Source organism: Hyposmocoma kahamanoa, unplaced genomic scaffold, assembly GCF_003589595.1.
Source record: "Hyposmocoma kahamanoa isolate Upper Pololo Valley unplaced genomic scaffold, ASM358959v1 87, whole genome shotgun sequence".
Taxonomy (NCBI): domain Eukaryota; kingdom Metazoa; phylum Arthropoda; class Insecta; order Lepidoptera; family Cosmopterigidae; genus Hyposmocoma; species Hyposmocoma kahamanoa.
The window spans coordinates 17,147,849-17,167,502 of record NW_020654422.1 but is presented as its reverse complement, the minus strand read 5'-3'; the positions used below and the strand labels follow the sequence as shown (position 1 = coordinate 17,167,502).

The 19,654-nt window shown below is 35.1% G+C and overlaps 1 protein-coding gene across 1 annotated transcript in view; it reads left to right on the top strand.

Annotated features, from left to right (window-relative positions):
* The window catches only part of LOC113235114 (transmembrane and TPR repeat-containing protein CG4050), a 286,720-nt gene that overhangs the window by 252,147 nt on the left and 14,919 nt on the right, over positions 1-19,654 (top strand). The window contains exons 3-5 of the mRNA XM_026470689.1: positions 4,269-4,350; positions 18,687-18,786; positions 19,204-19,319. Coding sequence (XP_026326474.1) covers positions 4,269-4,350; positions 18,687-18,786; positions 19,204-19,319 — 298 coding nt within the window. The remainder of the gene's footprint in view (positions 1-4,268; positions 4,351-18,686; positions 18,787-19,203; positions 19,320-19,654) is intronic.

Below are 19,654 nucleotides of genomic sequence, written 5' to 3'. Positions count from 1 at the left end.
TTTGAAATGGAAATTTTTCCATAACCCAACACTACGCCTGTCCATAATAACAGTTGCAATGCCAGTCAGAGCTTTAAATCACAAAGATTGGAAGGGTACTGCCACTGCGCCTGACACTCTGAGAAGCTGACAAGTCCCATGTGCCTGTAATTCCCTTCGAAACCGGAACGCAGTGACGCTCACATTACTGCTTGCAGGACAAAAGACATGAGGCAGTACTTCCCTGGACGAACTCTCTCACAAGGCGCTCTATGGATATTCGAATGCACTATATTTAAGTTACGAACTTTTACTATAAATAAATAAATAACTGTGAAATATCCTCCAAGCGTATATCGAGTTTCCGACGGGGCTCATTACGCCACGTAGCTCAACAAACTACCTATAAATGTTGCTCCGGTAACTCCGCGAGAGATTTCACAAGTTTCGCAAAAAGTCGTTAACGACTGTCTTAATTCCAAGAGAAGTTAGTCGGACCACCTTGCCGACGCTAGTCTCAATTAGTTGGTGTTCTAGTGCCGCGGCCGGACACCACTTGGCGGCGACTCTGAATAAACTTGCCAAATTATTGACACTCCTCCCCTGCACGCCGCACAAAAAATACATTCCACCTGTTCTAAAGTAAAATTAAATTACTTTTCTTGCGGACCATTTTTTAGGAGTCACTTTGTTTTACTTCTCTTTCTTGTTTTTATTAACGGGCTATTTTTGTATGTCTTTGCTGCGATAAAGCTTTTAAAATTAAGTGCGTAATTTGGGAATAATGAAAGTCATCCATCATCTTTGGAACTGCGATCCCATTGTTACATAAATCTGCCAATTTGCAATTTAATTGAGTTTAGAGCGGGCGCGCAAGGTTGACAAATAAATCTAGGGTTTACTTGCGAATTTCCCGGTCTACAGATACTGTTATTATAACGGCTAGACGACATTAGTATGAGTTAATGTAACCTCATGTTGACGCGGTACTATTTTTCTTTAGCTTCTTCCCCTCTCTTTCATTTTTTTTACAAGTTTCGTTTAACTATTTGTTCCCGCGTAGCACAGATCTAACCTAGCTTGAGATTCTATCTCCCAACCTATTGCCTAAGAATTGTATAGTACCTGGACTACACGAGGTTATTATTTGAATACAGCAGTTTTCTTCTGAAATTTTGAGGTAAGTTTATGTTTTTTTTCTGTCATGGGAATGTTTAGGAATCGTGATATATTTTCCACAGTGATTGATTCAACACTTTGACTGTTATTCAAAATCATCAAAGCCATTTAAAATTATATTGACTAGCCAGATAGATTTATTATAAATCTTGGCACTCATTGCAATAATACTGTTCTTATCAGATCTGTCCTTATATGTATAAGGACAGATCTGCCACCTACGCTGTCAGGTTTATTATTATTATAATACTTAAAGAATTTTGGATTGCGTCTGATGAAACCTGCGGTGTTAGATACATAAAGAATTGTTAACGTTAGTAATCTATGTATGTTTCTTTAAATAAGGCCTTCAACTGTCTGTTCGTTTTAAACCACACACTGCGCTAATACATTCTCTTGCGCTAGGAACACTCTCTTCACATTTATTGCATTAACCCAGAAAATTATTCCGTACACAATTTTGAACCTATGAAATTCGTCCTGGAAAGTGCTGCCACTAACTAACTTATTTCTGCCGTCGAGCAGGAATGTGAGCATTGTGTGTGATACGAATTCATTAACAAATATACCTTCTTTGAGGTAATATTTCGCAATATATTTTACTTATTTGTCATCCTCAAGTAGATAGTTGGGACCATAGATCATCATGCTGACACAATGAGTGTAAATCACTTTTATACGACTTCTATGGCTATTCGACTACGGCAGAATAACATCTGAGGGTATTTCGCATAGCCATCATTTAGTAGTAGTAGAAGTACGTCCAGGGAAGGACTGTCACCTTATTTCGGCTGTCAAGTAATAATATAAGCTGTACTGATGAAATTACAGGCATATGAGACTTATCAACTTATGTGACGGGCGTAGTGCTAGTGTTCCGTAGATCTTTGGGATTTAAAGCTCTGATTGGTCCTGCAACTATTATGGGTAGATGTGTCACTTACCACTAGGTGCCACATCTTATTAATACTATTATTGATAACACCAAAGTACTCATCAGCGTTCTAAGGTCACTTTAAAAAAAGATCTTCGTAGGAGCTCTACATACGGAAAGCGGCATGAGATCGCTTTTAAACGGGCGTCGCACTCGGTGTGTGAAGTGCTACTATACAATACGTCTATACATCGTTACTGTAATGGTGAAGCCGTGCAAGTGCAAAAATACTTTTTAACTGGTGTTTTATAATGCGCTTTTTAAACACAGCTCTATTAAACAACGTTGCGAACGACGGCGGTCACGAGAGGTTGAAAAAAACCTTATACGTTTCTAATTAAAGTGAAACTAAACACGCGAGAGGAGTGTGGAAAGTTGACCTGGCTTTCGAACAAAGAAATAGGAACGTTGTGGCCCAGTTGATAACTTCTACTTACGTTAACAACTGAATAACGATCCAAGCTAAAACATACTTTCCTCTCATTAATTCTACAAACTCTATTTGCTTTATAACTTAATTAGTAGTAAATTTAAAATACCGATTATTTATACATATTCATATAAAAACCAAAGGTTTTATTTGTTTTTTGTACACCCTAACATATTAAATTTAAATTTTCATAGTTTAATAAATTTAACTATAAAATCATGTTGATACAAATCCACTAAAGATAATAAGTACTACCCAAATAAATACATACATGAAAAGATAATACCTAGTATACCAACTTTCCACAAAACTTTTTCTTTATTACGTATTTAATAAAAAAAACATTACCACAAACTGTTATTATAGAATGATAATTATCATTTTGCGTAATGGTATTACCATTCCTCAAAATGATTGAATTCGGAATTTAAAAATCGAGAATAACAAAAGACTTACGACAAAATTCCATATTCAATGTTCCATGTTAAAAGAGCAATCAATTTTAAGACAACAAATTCAAAACTAAAATATAATAATGTAAGGGTTTTGTTTACCGATAGACCGGGTATAGTTAGGATCCGTTATGGATGGCGAAACTTTGAGGAACCCATATGACACATTTAGTATAAGGACTACAGAGTCGAATTCAGGTTGTTTGACAATTTGTTTCACGACTTAAGGGATCCAGAAGTTGTCATTATGAGCTCCATATGTCTAGTGCGGCTCTCAACAAGATCAAAAACATAAACTTTCGTAAATTGATTTTGGTCGGAATATTGTGTTTATTTGTTTGTCTGTGTGTGTTTGTCTGCCATATTGTTATTGTTACAAATGTAATATGATATTTTTATCTCTTTACATTTGTTCTTGTTTGTTTACTTTTCCGTTTAAGCTGTAAATGTAAATTTTTATGTATTTACGTTACATTATATTTATATATAAAATTTACACATTTGTGTCATTTTTTTCTATGGATATAAAAGTACACATTTTTGTAAATATGTTTCTTATATACATTTAATACGGGTAATACTAAAATAGGTATTGAATCTGGGCTTATCTGGATTGTCTGTACCCTGAAATTATAGGCACATGGGACTTGTCAACTTATATCTCACCCCCTGATCACATGGCTTTGTCGTGCACGTTTTTCATTGTGTAGAATTCGATTTGCGTTTGTATGAATGTGCGTTTTTTGCAGTACAAATCACGGTTCTATTAGAACGTTTTTGAATTTTTTTTTATAATATCAAGTGACGGGGCGAGCAAGTTGCGTGGTAAGCTACACGCCTGTTGCAGCGCCACTCAGAGCTTTGAATCGCAAAGATCTGATGGGTACTGACACTGCGCTTGTTACCTTGAGACATAAATTGACAAGTCCTATGTGCCTGTAATTTCACCCACACTCTTATCCTTCAAAACCGGAACGCAGTAATGCTAGGTAAGGCTTGTAAAAATAGGTAAGGTACTTGCTACGTACTAGTACTTCCCTGGACGAATTCTTTTACAAGGATCTCTACTGCTACCAAAAAACACAAATGCTTTAGTTACTTTCTTTGGGATTAGAACAACGTTACATACGTATCTAATTATTAATAACCACAAATTTACACAAATACCACTACATGTACATTTCCGAGCTCTAGCTGATAATACATTATAACGGTGACGTAAAGAAGTAGGGAATAAGAATTTGGTTTTCGAATTCATATCTGCTTAACCGAGTGACCTATTTATTGTTCGCAGAGTGTGCGCGATGTTCCTGCCAGAGTTCGCCAGTTTCGTTGCCGCCATCTTGTTCGCTGTACACCCAATACACACCGAAGCGGTAAGTGCCGAAAACTTGTTTACTGTTATTGTGCCCGTCTTCAAAATCAGAGATAATGTTTCCATGACAACTTCAAGTTCTGTAAATGACATGCCTTGTTTGTTTAAGATAAGTATGTTTACTATGTATCATGCATATCTTGATAAGCGCCATTGTTCAATAACTATATGACATTTAGACTTGCTGTTCTCGTGAATGGTAAAGGACTTGCTACTTTTGTTGATTATACCTAGTTTTTAAAGAAATTAACCTTACACTAAAATTTAATTTATTTATAGAAGTTTTATTGAATACACAATAATAAACATCGTGATATTCAATAAAACTTTTTATTAACCGATTTCAAAAAACGGAGGAGGTTCTCAATTCGACTGTACGTTTTTATATTTTTTTTTTGTATGTATGTATGTTACGCGATAACTGTGGTCCAACGGGCGCACGACTTGTTTATCCCGTCACTTGATATTATAAAAAAAACGATCTCAAAAGTTCGTGGAATTATATCTATTTGCCAAGTTTCACTGAAATCGGTTATCGTAAAGTATGTGAAATCGGATTCATCCCCTAGTTTGCCACTAGGGGATGAATTGCTGATGGACTTCCAATTTAAATGTGACCAATACTAAGGTACCCCCTGTCCAAATGGGCATTTGTGAATCCATTTTGAGTGATCGTGATTGAGAGTGATCGCGTAACACAAATAAAAAAAAACAAAGAAAAACACAGTCCATTTGAGAATCTCATCCTTTTCTGAAATCGGTTAAAAAATAGTTTCATTTCCTATATGTAACATACCGCGAAAACCTAACAACTCGATAAATTTAATTAATGTTAAGAAGAATAATATTTTTTTATGAAAAATCGTGATAACTAAGGCCCGGATTAATATGTAATTACGTATTTTTCATTTATATTGTTACTACACAAATAATAATACTTAGAATCAAAAAAGTTTCTTTTCTTTTCCATATTTACTGGTTTAGACCTTACGAAACTTGCAATAATATATATTTTCAATAAGACGTGGCATTTTATTTAATTTAAAAAAATAATTGCGTGCGTGCATGAAAAAAAAATGGGTTTCATACACTAAAAAAAATTAACAGTGTACTGTGCGGAAGTTTAGAAGACAACCTCGCGTGACCTACTCACTTGCGGACTTGTGCAAATTTAAGTTTGCTCCAATCACATCCTGTGACGTCGAAAGGTCATTCATTCAGCCAGTACAAAGCGTTGTTCCGCCTAAACTGACAGAATTTTAATTGTGAAAATTTTAAAAAAACATGTAATTGTGTATTATAACAGTAACGAAAATTAAATTGAAGTGGAATAAAATTTGTTGATTTTTTTATCATAAAGCATGAAAACAGTTGTTCTTTTTTTATCTCCATATTTTTTCACATATTTACATATATAGTAGTTTATACTACATATTTATCGGAGCCCTAGTGATAACCATAACGTTAATACGAGGAATAAATATAACCTACTTGCTCTTGACAGTCGTCTTAAAAAATCCACAAACTTGTCTAAGTGGCAATGTAAGTACAAGCTTTTGTAATAAGATTCGGGTTTATATTCTTTGCCATTTACAACATTTTTTTATTTACAACGTTTAACACCACGGAAGAAAGAAAAGAGTGGAAATGGCTTGAAGCAACATTTGTATCAAAACCGGTATCGCCACACACACATTAGAAAACGTAATCTTACATTAGTACTAAGATAACATAATTTTGATTGGTTAAAAATTATCAAACGAAAATAGACAATAATAAAAAACTTTTGGTAAAAAAAATTGAAACTTATTTGGATCTAACAAGGTTTTATTATTACTAGTCACATAACAGCTAAGAATCCAAACATAAACCTCTTGGAACAAAAGCAAAAAGTTGACAATCTACAGATAGGGATGTGACATTTAATTGATATCAACATTATGTTTCTTAACTAGCGGAATATTGAACTAGGCATTGCTTTATACTTGCTATAATTAAGGTTAATCTCGGAGTATATGGAAACGGCATTTAAAGCAATTTCTTTGAGAACTAGCGTAGCTGAGTTTCACACGCACACATTTGTTACCAAATACGCATAAGGTTTTACACGCAAATATTAATTGATATTAGCTACGCAGGGATGGCATATACGTAGCTACATGCTACAATCACAGTATTAATGATTTATTATGCTGTCATCGTACTTTCATTAACCTACCAGATTTCAAGTCAATCCGATCACTGGAAAGGATGAAATATTGAAACAGTCTTCATAAAAATCTTTATTCTCCCTTAATTGTTCAACAATTACCTCTTTCTGAACTGGCTGAACATGACTTCACCTATAGCGTCGACGAGCTTGTCAAGAAAATGTAACTACTTATTTCCGAAGGCGACGAAGCGAATCATTTGTTTCATGAAAACTTGACGAAAAATAACTGAGAAAACTTTCACATTCAGATGTGGTCTATAATTTGTGAAGGCGACTCTGAGTTTCATGTCCACCTGATTAACCAAATGATTTATTATTTTAATGAATTTTTCGGTTGTTATTCATATGTATATATGAATAACAACATTTTATCATAATTTAACGTGATGTCGTAAAATGCCTATAGCAAATGGTGCTACATTTAGTAGGTACCCAGCTTTTATTGCCTGTTGCTTCAGCCTATTTCTCCTTTAAAAAAAAATCCGGCGGGAAACTAAAAAAAATCAATACAAAAACTGCAAATGTAAATCATGCCTGTGATAAAACTAAGAACTCAAACGGATGAAGGTGACGTATAGCAAGTAGGGAGATAGGAATCATGTAGATAAGGGAAAGAAAATCTCCAATCTCATAACATCTTCATTTGATACTCCATGAGCTTAAGTTTTAATTTTACATTGCAAATTATCGGTACTGTACCTCTTCTATCTATATTTCCTTCTTTTCCATTAATGTATCGTTTTTACTTAAATTGAAAATTTAAAAAACTATTGCGAGTGTTGGAACCAAACATTTAAGTAATCAAAATTGTTAGCTTTTAAATACCTGTAAACAATTTATTTTTACGCATTGGTACCGCTATAATAAAAAAAATATTGAACTAAACCAAAACCGGGTTTCTAAATACAGAGATTCTACATATCGATAATTTGATTACAACACACCCAGTACCAAGTGTAATCGATGCTAGTGCAAGCAATTCATTGAGCGTCATTCGAATTGTTCTTTGACGGCGGCGATGGCTAGCAACCAATGTATATTGTTATTACCGGGTTGCAAGAAAATAGTTTTGTTTCGAAATATATATAGTATTGTATTGTTCAAAATATTAGAAAATACAGAGTTTTAGTACTTACCGATGAAATCACTCCCGGAGTATTTTTTAAACTTTTAGCTTTTTACGCGACATGATATAATGGCATATTTCTATTTTTTCCACAAAATAATTATGTATCACATTTGAACGATGACTGACGCGCTGTTGACACTCATATGAACGTCTGTTCATAAGCTAGGTAACGCGGACCCCGCCCACTAACCAGTCTATTACTAGTATTTATGTGATCTGTGTTTAACACTATAGTAAAACAAAATATTTACGCTAAGGGTAAAAATACAGCTTCTACGTTTAGCCGTTTAGCTCTTGCAATATTGTAAATGATAAATGTATACAAATGTTTATTTACAAAAAGAAACTCTAGTCTTTTCAGGCTAATAAAGGTTATTTTGAGTTTGAGTTCGTAAAAATATATAGACAGATAGATACTTTATTCATTGATATAACACAATTACAAATTAATAAAAAAAAATTAAATAATAAAAGAAAAAACATAACGTGATTGTAGTAACAGTAAAAGGGCGCTGACTCTGCATATACTTAGTATATAGTAGTAAAGAAGGAAGAAACTACTCGGTACCTACCGATTATCAATAAAAAAGGAACGTTATATCCTATATGACTTTCTATAGGTCTTATAGGTTTCCATAGGTGCGTATGGGGTTATTTTTAAAATCTCAACAACGTCTCAGGAATAGATTACTAACATCATTAACAACAACTTTTATCCCATGACTTTTAATAGTGCATCACATTTTACTTTCATACAAAAATAAATAAATTTAAATAGGTCGCTCTGTTGTTTATCCTTTTTGAAGATGGAGTAAAATGACAGTTCATAGCGCAAAAGTATTGCCCGCTTGCGAGCAGCTAGTGATTGCAGTTGATAAATATTCTATCGATTATCGACTGAATATTGGTCACGCTTATGGAATAAATAGCCGTACTTGTTCCATTTCAATCATCCTCTACCCATTATTCATCCAATTACTGAGCACAAGTTCATTTGAATTGTCTATTTTTGTAAGTTCATACATACACTGTATTTAGAATTAAGTTTATGAAAAATACAAAGAGGAGACATATTTTGAAGTTTTTCATTTTAATTCAATATAGATAATCATATAGCCGAATATGATTCTTGTTTTAAAATGTATATGAATAAAAATTGATCTCGATACTAGTAAAACTGTCAAAATAAGAATAAAGAAGGCAATAACGTAATTAGTAATCATTAGAACGTCGTAACGTTCACAATACAGTCATTTTTGTCAAAATTTTATCTTCTTTCACAATCTGTCGATAAAACTATCGACTATAAACTATTTCAAATTTTATGAAAACTGGGAACACTACAAATGTCATTTTACTCCGTCTTGAAAAAAGACAGGCTATAAATGGTAATAACTCTGTGCAGTACGGGGGTGGGAGTCGTTGAGGAGGATGCTTGCACGTTTGAACTTATTGTACCTAATATAAATGTAAAAAGTGTCAGATAGGAAGTACAACAAAAACTTAAAAGTTTATTTTTGGTATACTTATTATGTTTTGCAAAAAGTCATAGAATAAAAGTTGTTGTTTACGATGTTAGTAATACGAGTACAGCCCTGCGAGGTTATACGTATTTTAAAAATAACTCTGTATATACCAAAGACGGTTTAATATACTACACCGAATGCATTAGTTATATGTATGTAAATTTTGTGTAATTCCTCCGGCACGAGTAATTCGTGTATACCGTTTATTAATCCCACCTATTTTTAGCTACTAAATAAACGTAAACATCACTGTTTCCTGTCGTCGGTTCCATTTATTGTCCCTATACAAGAAAATATAAAATCATATTTTACCTACGTCAAATGGTGGACGGGCTAAAGCACTGGGGACACATTCTCATTTCCTGAATGAATTGAAAAGCTTTGAAATGTTGATATAACCAAATGTACTTTGTACCCCTAATTGTAACACAATTCCGTGAAGTAACAATTTTAATACCGAGTGACGATTTTGCAAGGCATTTAGAAAAGGCACTCTATTGATTTATAAATGGAGCTCTTAGTATAAATGCGGTTGGCGGCTTTTTGTAGCATTAAATGACTTTCTCCATTGCAGCATTTTCAATTTAAAACATATTCCTTTTCATGCTTGTACGCAAACAAGCTGCGTTCTGCGAATCGTCGTTCGAAATTATTCGGTTGTTATTTATCGCGGAATTAAACGTGCACTTTCCAAATAACTCCCTCGGGCCAACCCCACGGGCAGTTTTTTAAATCTCAACTCGTATTATTCCTGCTCGACGCTGTCATTTACATTTTGACGAGTATTTATAATTCCTGTTATTTTAAAGTTTCAACATTCATTCATTGATTCCCGTTTCCGATTTATTTCGCTTATGTTATGAATGTTGTTTTCACTTTTTGTTCTGTTTATGATTCGTTGACGACAATGATTATATCGCACCTTTAGAATGAAAGTGACCTAATTAAAAAAATTAACAAAATGAGTCTGTACGTAAAACGATTTTAGAAATGATTGTTTCTTTAAAGTTCGAATGACACGTTCATGCTATTATGGATCTTTTTCATATATTTGAAATTCCACACTCGCGTCGATGTGTAAACGGCACATGTAGTGTTGAACCTGCGTCTACAAATACAACACGCTATCACCGTTGGCGAAAAAGTGACAAAGTGAATCTAACCCGGGATCTCCGCGTGGCAGTCCGGCCGTGGTATGGTAACCGTTCAGCCACAGAGGCAGTTAAAAAGTCGCAACGAATACCAAATAGCTATTTTGTAACTAATTTGATTTACATTGACGAGTTGCAATTTATCAAAGCAACTGTAATTTTTAGTTATGACAAACAAATCAACTGGATGGCGCTTATGGCACAGAATTTTATGGATAGTGCCGATTTTATTTTATTTTGCTAAAGTATAGCTCCATCTACCCATTCAGTTACTTGCAATATCGAGCCGGTATATTTCTGCCAAATTATGAGACTGCAAATTTCACTTTCTGCCATTATACAAACGGAGAGAAATGGCTGATTTGACTTACCTAACTAACATAGCAAACGGCACTATCGATTGCCCAGAACCCCATGAGCAAATAGGACTAAGTACAAGCAAGGTTGCACTGAGAAACCCTATCACCCCAGGGTTAGGACAAATTATAGACAAAATTCATTTTCAAATAGAGCGTCTCGCTCATTTAACTCCTTAGTTAATAGATATGGTGAGGTGGACTTGTTCAACACCAGTACAAGTAAACTACAACGCTTACTCAGGAGTATGTTTATTTTTCTTCAAATTGTAGATACTATAACTGTTAAACGTTTTTAATTTCGTTATTTTTACTTATTAGGTATGTTTTTTTCTTTAAGTCGCCAATTTACTTAGTTTGTTTCTATCACTGTAAATAATTATCTGTGGAAACTTTTAATTAGCCCTCAGCACACATTCACTAACCTGTCAGCCGTGTATTATACTTTATTCTGTTCTTCTTAGCTAGCCGTAAGTTTTCCAAAAACAATGAAAATAAAAATAAAATAAAATAGGGAGCGTTAATTTATAAACTAGTTTGTAACAGTATACCATCTATTGACACACATAATTATCAAAGTTCAGAAAATAACATTAGCTCATGATTTGAATAATATTACCTACAAGGAAAAAAACTGACTTCTTATATTACATATTAAAGAGGCATTAATTGATATCCACGGCCATTTTCATAATATAACTACTTCCAGGCTATTGACCAGCACCGTCTAGATGTAAGAGGGCATTTTGACCTTTTTGAGAGTTACGATCTCTAGTATGGAGATTTGCAGCCCTCTTGAGCCCATGCGTTTAGTGATGTGAAAATGTCTATTATTTAATTAATCAACTTCAAATCTTATTTTGCGTAGGTATTCCCAAAAAGTTTTCATTTTGTTTAAGGCATTTTTATTCTAAAGGGGCAAAATATTCAGTCAGAATTGTAATTATTATGTTGTTGAATTTTCAACAACAAATTCTAGTAGGTATGGAAAGTTCGGAATTAACATCTTTAAAACGTTGCAGGCTGAATAGTTCGTATTTTGACATAATGTATAAAGGCCTAAATTGCATCAATATCAGGGAGGAAAGGGCATAAAAGCCAAACTTCAAAATACGAAACGGGTGAAAAACAAAAAATTCTCGTTGTTTTTGTTCATGTTTTAATTATATTTAACGTTTTGATTAGAGGAAACGAAACATGAAAATAGGCCCGAACTCCATCAGTGCCTTTTTAGTTTTAATTGGCTATTACGCCCTTTCTTCTCCGAAGTATCGATATATCTTTAGCACCTGAGTAAAAAAAAAGGAACTTGAAAATACTAGCACCCACAATTTGTTCTACATCAAACGTTACTTACTTACTAATCAATTAAATATTCTTTTGTTACATTTTATGATACCAAGTGACTGACGGGACGAACAAGTCGTGCGTCTGGTGGTAAGCGACACGCCTGTCCACAACATTTACAGTGCCACTCAGAGCTTTAAAACACAAATATCTCCTCAGATATGCACTGCTACTGCGCCCATCACCCTGAGACATAAGTTGACAAGTCCCATGTGCCTGCAATTTCACCAACACCCTTACCTTTCGAAATTGGAAAGCAGTAAAGGTCACATTGTCACTGGACGAGCTCTTCCACATGGCTCTACTGTTCCTTTGGTTGTTAAATGGAAAGTTGAATCCAAACGTGAAGGTGAAGGAACCTAATGCAGTCTTGATACAATCCAAGATGTCTCTTCACACCACGCAAAAATTATTTATTTTTAAAAAGAATCCGCCATTACAAAACTACAGCTGCTTTGCATATGGAACCAAAGTGCATGGGCTAATTCCGCTGATGTTTTATGACAACCATTCGCCGTACGGCGAAGTCTGCAAACACAAGTACCTCTCAAAACTGGAACGTCAGTCCATTCGTCTTTGAAACGGAACAGTTAAAATTATTTACTTGTTGCCACCATAATGTTATAAAAGGTCTTACTTAATATACATGTGTTCATATGGACCCCCTTAGGGCACTTCTAGGTGTAACAATTTGAGATAGGAACTTTTGATTACAATACCTACATTACTATAATAAGGTACACTCAACTATAATAATAATGATGCACACACTCATAACTCCGCATTAGGGAAACCCTGTACCTAAAGCTAAAAAACAGATCACGCGTCTTTCGGAGAATTCACAGGCTGTCACGGGAATTTCCGTAGCTACAGTATCGTATCAAGATATATATATATATATATCTCAAGATATCACGTTACACAGCTTTAAATCTGAGGGACACGGCCACTGCCTGTCACCCTGACTCATAAGTTGACAAGTCTCATGTGCCTGTAATTTCACCAATACCCTTACTCTTCGAAACTTGAACGCAAGAACGCAGAAATAGATCGACATAAAGTTTATTATCAAACTGCCTCCGAGGCCGAACGGTTGCCATGCTGGACTCCCACGTAGAGCTCCATTCCCGGGCCGGGGAAATATTTGTATTGTCTACGTTTATTTATCTCGTGAATTTGGGCGTAATTTGTGGTTGTCTATGTGTAGGTCCATGGCATCCGCTATTCAGGGTTTCCCTACTGCGGGACTATGAGTGTGTGCGTTAGCATTACAATTATTTACAATTTCTGTGTAAAAATTTGCTTCCATTCGCGGTGATGTAAATTAAGCCTTAAGACTCTACACCCCACTTACATACTGCCCTTTTTCTCATAACTAATTGCGTAATTGGCATTTTTCTTTCAAAAATGTGTATTACGCTAATTTTCCTTTAACAATAAAACTGAAACTAAATAAGATATAGACAAACAACTTATAGGGGGTTGTAGAACTAGTTTTACTGATACCAGACATGTTAATAACTCAATTTCGCAAAAATATCGGTTAAGTTAGTTATGAATAAGAATGGCAATATGTGCTTAATAGACATCGTTCACCCAATTCCGATTATAATAAAGAAGGTCTAAAACTAACAGCACACACGAGGGACAGGCTGTTTGCAAAAAAGACGTAAACAAAATAAGAGTTTTCAGTAAAATCAAACCAATATAGTTCTAAAGTTATTAACTTTTAAGTCGCGATAACAATAAAGTCTTACTGAAATAAAGTGCGCCGAACCCAGTGCCACTTCATTTTATGATGCGAAGCGACACTGCAGTTTTACGTTGGGTCAGTACAGTTGCTACCATAGCCTGGTTTATGTCCACGTCCAATTAGTAACACTCGCCTTCGTTATGTCCTATTGTACACAATGATAGAGATAATAATATACTTAATAAGATACTCATTTTTCTCTCTGTTCTATCGCTGAATTTACGATTATAAAACATTAAAAAAAAATATTGTATATATCATGATACTTTTACTACTTCAGCGCCACCTGTAAGAAAGTAATGAAAGTTTCTTCACTCTTATAAGTTTCTGACGGCAAAAATAACCGTTTAAACTCAATATAAAAATCTGCAAAAAGCACATAATCCGTAACATCTCTGACTCGGTCTATAGTTCAGATGGTAAGAGCGGTGGTACCGATATGGCAATAGATTCTGGTTTGAGTCCAATCAAATCGAAGGAATTTTTGTTAATGGTAATCGATTAATAAAAATAATTATGAAGGTAACCACTTCTTGAAATACAATTTAAGTACAAAATACCTAATACCAGCTATTCAATAAAATGATAGTTTGGTAATACACATGGCTCCGATGACGAGTTTGAGTTATATTCTCAGTACGGGCCTGTATTGAGTCTTTTCGACTCAAATGCAGCAATAGCGCAAGTTCTATATAACTGGGCCCATCGGCTTGCCTTAGGTATTAATTATCCAGCAAAGCAGTAACTTTTAGTTACTCTTACATTATACATAGCACGTTGCATTGGTTAAGTAGTTCAATAGTTATGCTTACATTATACATTGCATTAGTTTCTTAAAATACCTTCGCAAGTGATGGACATATCGATGACAATAAAATAATTGGTCATAGCGCAGAGCAGTGATGCCACCTTTATGGACACAACGAAGGCAAGTATTTTTAATTGGACGTGGACATAAACCAGGTTACGGAAACTGTAGTACGAATAATATGTGGAAAATTAATAAAGTTTCCAGGTGATGTTATTATTTGTAAAATTTTGAAATATTATTTTGCTATCCACCGTAAGGACATTTAGTATACCTATTCATTTATATAAATATAACATACAACTGAAATTACAGACACGTGGGACTTGTCAACTTTGTGCCTGAAGGCGACGTGCGCAGTGGCAGTGATCCTCAGATCTTTGCTATTTAAAGCTTTGAATGGCACAGTAACTATTAGAGTAGGCTATCACTTACCAACAGGCGCACGACTTGTACTTCCCGTGGCTTGATATCATTTTTTTTTTCTATTATTTATCCTGCAATCAGCCTTGTTGACTATAAAGAGATGGGTTGTAGTATTATCACATTGGAAAAGGTGCTACTCCCAGTGGAACCCAGCAGTACAGATTGTTTAATCACGTATTTTGCAGACTATCGTGGTCAAATATGTCACGCCTCTTTTTAGTCATATGTTTTCAGGCATGGTGAGCTGCTTGGCTAGTTGATTTGGGTGATGTTGCAGGCGGGTGCTGCGGGTGCACCATATGAGGCTATTTCTTCTTTAACTGTGGACATGTCAAGAAATTCGTGGATCTCCATTGTTTTTATGAACCATGTCACGTTTGATATTTGACGAAGTGTATTGCTTTGCACCCTTTAAATAATCATTACATTGAAGGTGCTAGCAACTTCCCAGAGTTGTATGCCACATGACTAAATTGGCTTTTCAATTGTTTTATAAATTAGCCGTTTGTTGGCAATAGTCAGTTTTGGAATTTCGTCCAACCAGGCAGTGCAGTGGTTTTAATTTCAAATTGATCTCTTTTGGTTTGGATGTGCTTGATATCACCAAAAAGCTTATTTCTCTTCTTCCTTCTTCTTTCCAACTTCTGTCCACCCAATGCTGAGTGTAGATCTCTTCCAACACACTCCATTCTTTCCGATCCTTGTCTGTTGTGCCTTCCCCATCCAATTTTTTTCCGCCACTTTGACAACCTTGTCAAGTATAAATAAAGTATGATAATTACATGTTTCTGACCTTCAAATGTCGAAGTCACACACATTAACTGCAGTTCGACTTATGGAAGTCGAGTCAAATCAACCCTTTTATTGTACCCCTTATTTTTGTACGAACTAGCTGAGTATCATTCTCTAATTAAAATGTTCATAGAGATTGCTTGTCTGTCGCTAATAACTTCATATTATGGCGTTAACTACCAGCTCCGACGTTATATTGAAGCTCTAATCGATTTCACGGGCTTGTGAAAACTAGTCCATTAATTGTTGTTGGCGTGTCTTGTAAACGTATTAAGTTCAGTCATCAGCTGTTGTCTAAAGATTTCTTTTATGTAGTCAGTATCAAAATTATACAATTGATCAGACGAAATAAAAATATTTGCACATAAATGAAGACGCACTTTTCAATGATGAATTACAATAAATTTATTTTTAAGACATTACAATGCAACTACATTTTTTTGAATTGATATTCAAAATTTTTTTGTAAAATTACTCCACTAATTTGTATAATTATTAATACAAATTCCTTCGATCCGGCCGGATTCGAACCGACGTCTGACGTCTTCTAGCAAACCGCTAGACGCTAGACGCTATGCCAAATAAGCCACGTAACGAACCAGCGGACCTCACGAATTCTTTTATGTGCTTGTTGCAGATCTTTGTTTTTGGTTTTTAACGACTTTTTGCTTTAGCGCCATATGTGAGAAATATATGAAACTTTTCTACACTCAACCAGGTGCCTTTAGAGCTACCAGGACCTGACTAGAGATGTCGCTTTAATAATTGTAATTTTGAAGTTTATTGAATGTAACTGTTTTTGACCACCATGATATTCAATTCTTTTTATGAAATTACTCCACTAGATTGTAATAATTATAGTAGCTAGGCATTGGTGGTTCTGGACCACTCGTGCAATGGGAATGTGGTGGACTTTATGGCGCATATGTGTAAGGGCAAGAATGGTTTGGCGAGCAGTTATGTCGTTTTGATTCTGAGTGAGAATTGTAGGTGTTGAGTCATGGTTTGGATGGGGCTTATGTTGGTTGGTATAAGGTTGCTGTTTGTTTGGGCGGTGTTTTGTGGTAAGTTGTGACGTTTTGGTGCTATAAGGTCCACATTCCCACTGTACGAGTGGTCCAGAACCACCAACGCCTAGCTACTAATTATTAATACAAAGATAGAACACCAACAAAAACTCCTTCGAACCAACGTCTCACAGCAAATGCTATACCAACTAAGCCACGGAACGTACTAGTGGACCTTACGAATTTTTCTGTGCTTGGTGCAGATTCTTATATTTAGCTTTTGGAGTAATTTCACAAAAATAATTGAATATCATGGTAGTCAAACATCGTGATATTCAATAAAGTTAAAAATTACATCTATAGAAAATGTTACTAAAATTGTTATTGTCTAAAAAATTATTGTTCTCGACATCAATAGAAACTTCAAAAGATTTTGAAACTAAGTTGTACAAAGCCCGTTTTTGTCCCATTGTATTCAAATAATAATCGATAAAGAATACATTACGAATAAAAATGTCTAAAGAGATATGTTTGTACTTAGTAATTACCTGTATTCAATGTTTGTGCTAACATTGTTTGCAATAAATAAATAAATAAATGCACCAAACGTATACCTTAGTTACATCGGTGTTAAAGTCATTACTTTAATTTATTTATTTATTACATTATTTGTCAAAATTCTAATTTATGTCGACGTTTTGCCATATCGAAGGAGTGTATAACCGCTTCGGTGCCATATTCCTCGTATTAGGATGAGTCTATTGTGAATGCTAAAATCTGCGATCGTCCGCGGTTTTCTACTGTGACATTTTCTGTACGAAAATCGGAACCTTGAGCTACCCACTGCTTGTTTTCTTGTTTTAGTGACCAAATCTTTTCGTACATATACGACAATCAAGTTACCCACATAATAATAATATATAATCGCTCTACTTATACATAACAAGATTTTCCACACGCAAAAATATTGTTGTTTTGAATATTGCGCATAATTTATATTAAGGAAACCGATGACAACTTTAAAATTCAACCAATTTAAACAAAACCAAAACTTTAGTAATTCGTGTATACCTACAACGAGTTTTTAGGTTTTTGCGGCACATTGGAAATGAAACTATTTTTCAGATGTAAATTGAGTAGGTATATTTGTTTTTTGAAGCCCATTAACTAACTATTCGTGTATGTCACCAATTAAGTATTCGTGTATGGGTACGATTCCCATCAAGTCGTAACGTACGTTTGTTAATAGAAACTGCAAATTGTATACTATTACCCCACATTTGCTTTCTCAGCAAAACTGTATGTAATGAAGTTGTAAGACGACATGTCTCCTCTAATGCTCTCTAACTATGTTTGCTATTTTTATAGACACGGCTTTCCACCCTCCACTCCATTTTTCCAAGACTTTACGTCCTTTGCGAACGGCGCACTATTTTCTCTAACTTATTTTCTTGGCTGTTGTCTCTGTAAACAAAATTAAAGCCTGCTTGAATTGTAATTTAGGCAAGCCTTTCTGAAACAGATGGCCCAAAACTTTCGACGCCTCAATTTGTGGGGATTTAGGCATAATTATATTTATAGGTCGTTTAATTCCTTGAAATATAAACTAACTGTTACAGTTGGCAAGTGAGAACGCTGATAGGTATAGCGAAGTTTACTTTAACAAATTGTTTTATAATAATTCGTGAGTACACTCAAAAACTTTATACACGCCTACTCTACCACGAAGGTTTCCCCCAAGAGAACTTTAAGCCTCTTATGCTCTTATAAATTAGTTTCCTCTTTATGACGCAATTAGAGGCATGTGTTGATAATTTTGTTTCCACGCAGGTGACGGGTGTGGTGGGCAGGGCAGAAATGCTGTCCTCTGTATTCTTCCTAGGGGCCTTGTTGTGCTACGCACGCGCTGCCAGCAGACGACGGTGTACAGGTATGGAACACCTAGAGTTTATGTCGTAATTATTATATTATATTCATTAAAGGGCTTTACACAGACACTCTTATAATTAAAATACTCAATAAAAGCGAACACGAGCAATCGCGTGCAAAAGAACGCTACGCTTCTGACCACGCGCGATATAGTGATTATGAAAGGGGGCTCATGAGTCAAAAAACAATATGCTAGTACTTTCTTACAAAAACTAAACAGTTTGTGAAATTAATTTGGTAATTAATATGCGCTCTAAGCGTTTGTGGATTATATCAGTATTTTTTTATTATACCTCTATTATACCTGTGCGTTAATTGACGGAGGGGGGGTACTTGTCTTGTGTTCCAAATGTAATTCAAAGAAGTACAAGTACACGATTAAGGGATAATAAGAATGTTTCTATATTATAATTTCCAGACTGGCGCTACGTGGCAGCATGCACGGCGTGTGTGGGCATCGCGATACTTTGCAAAGAACAGGGCATCACCGTCACTGGCGTTTGTGTCGTCTACGAACTCTTCGTTGCGCAGAAGGTGGGACTTGAAGTAAAATTTACCATGAATACCATGATACAAGACAAGTAGTGTAACTGTTGCCTGTTCGTCACGTAAATCCTCACACGTCATGTTACGTCTATCGCTGAAAGCGTAGGCTTGTCACGTTATTATTGCTTGTGAACTTCTTTTAAGTATGAAAACACTTCTGTCAGAAGTCACCACTCTTTCAAATCGGTACAGTTATTACTAGAGTAAATGCTGATCTTATTATGTAGGCTAAGTAAAACTAAAAATTAATAATGTGTATGGTTGCATGTGCAAGTGCGTGCGTGCGTGCGTGCGTGCGTGCGTGCGTGCGTGCGTGCGTGCGT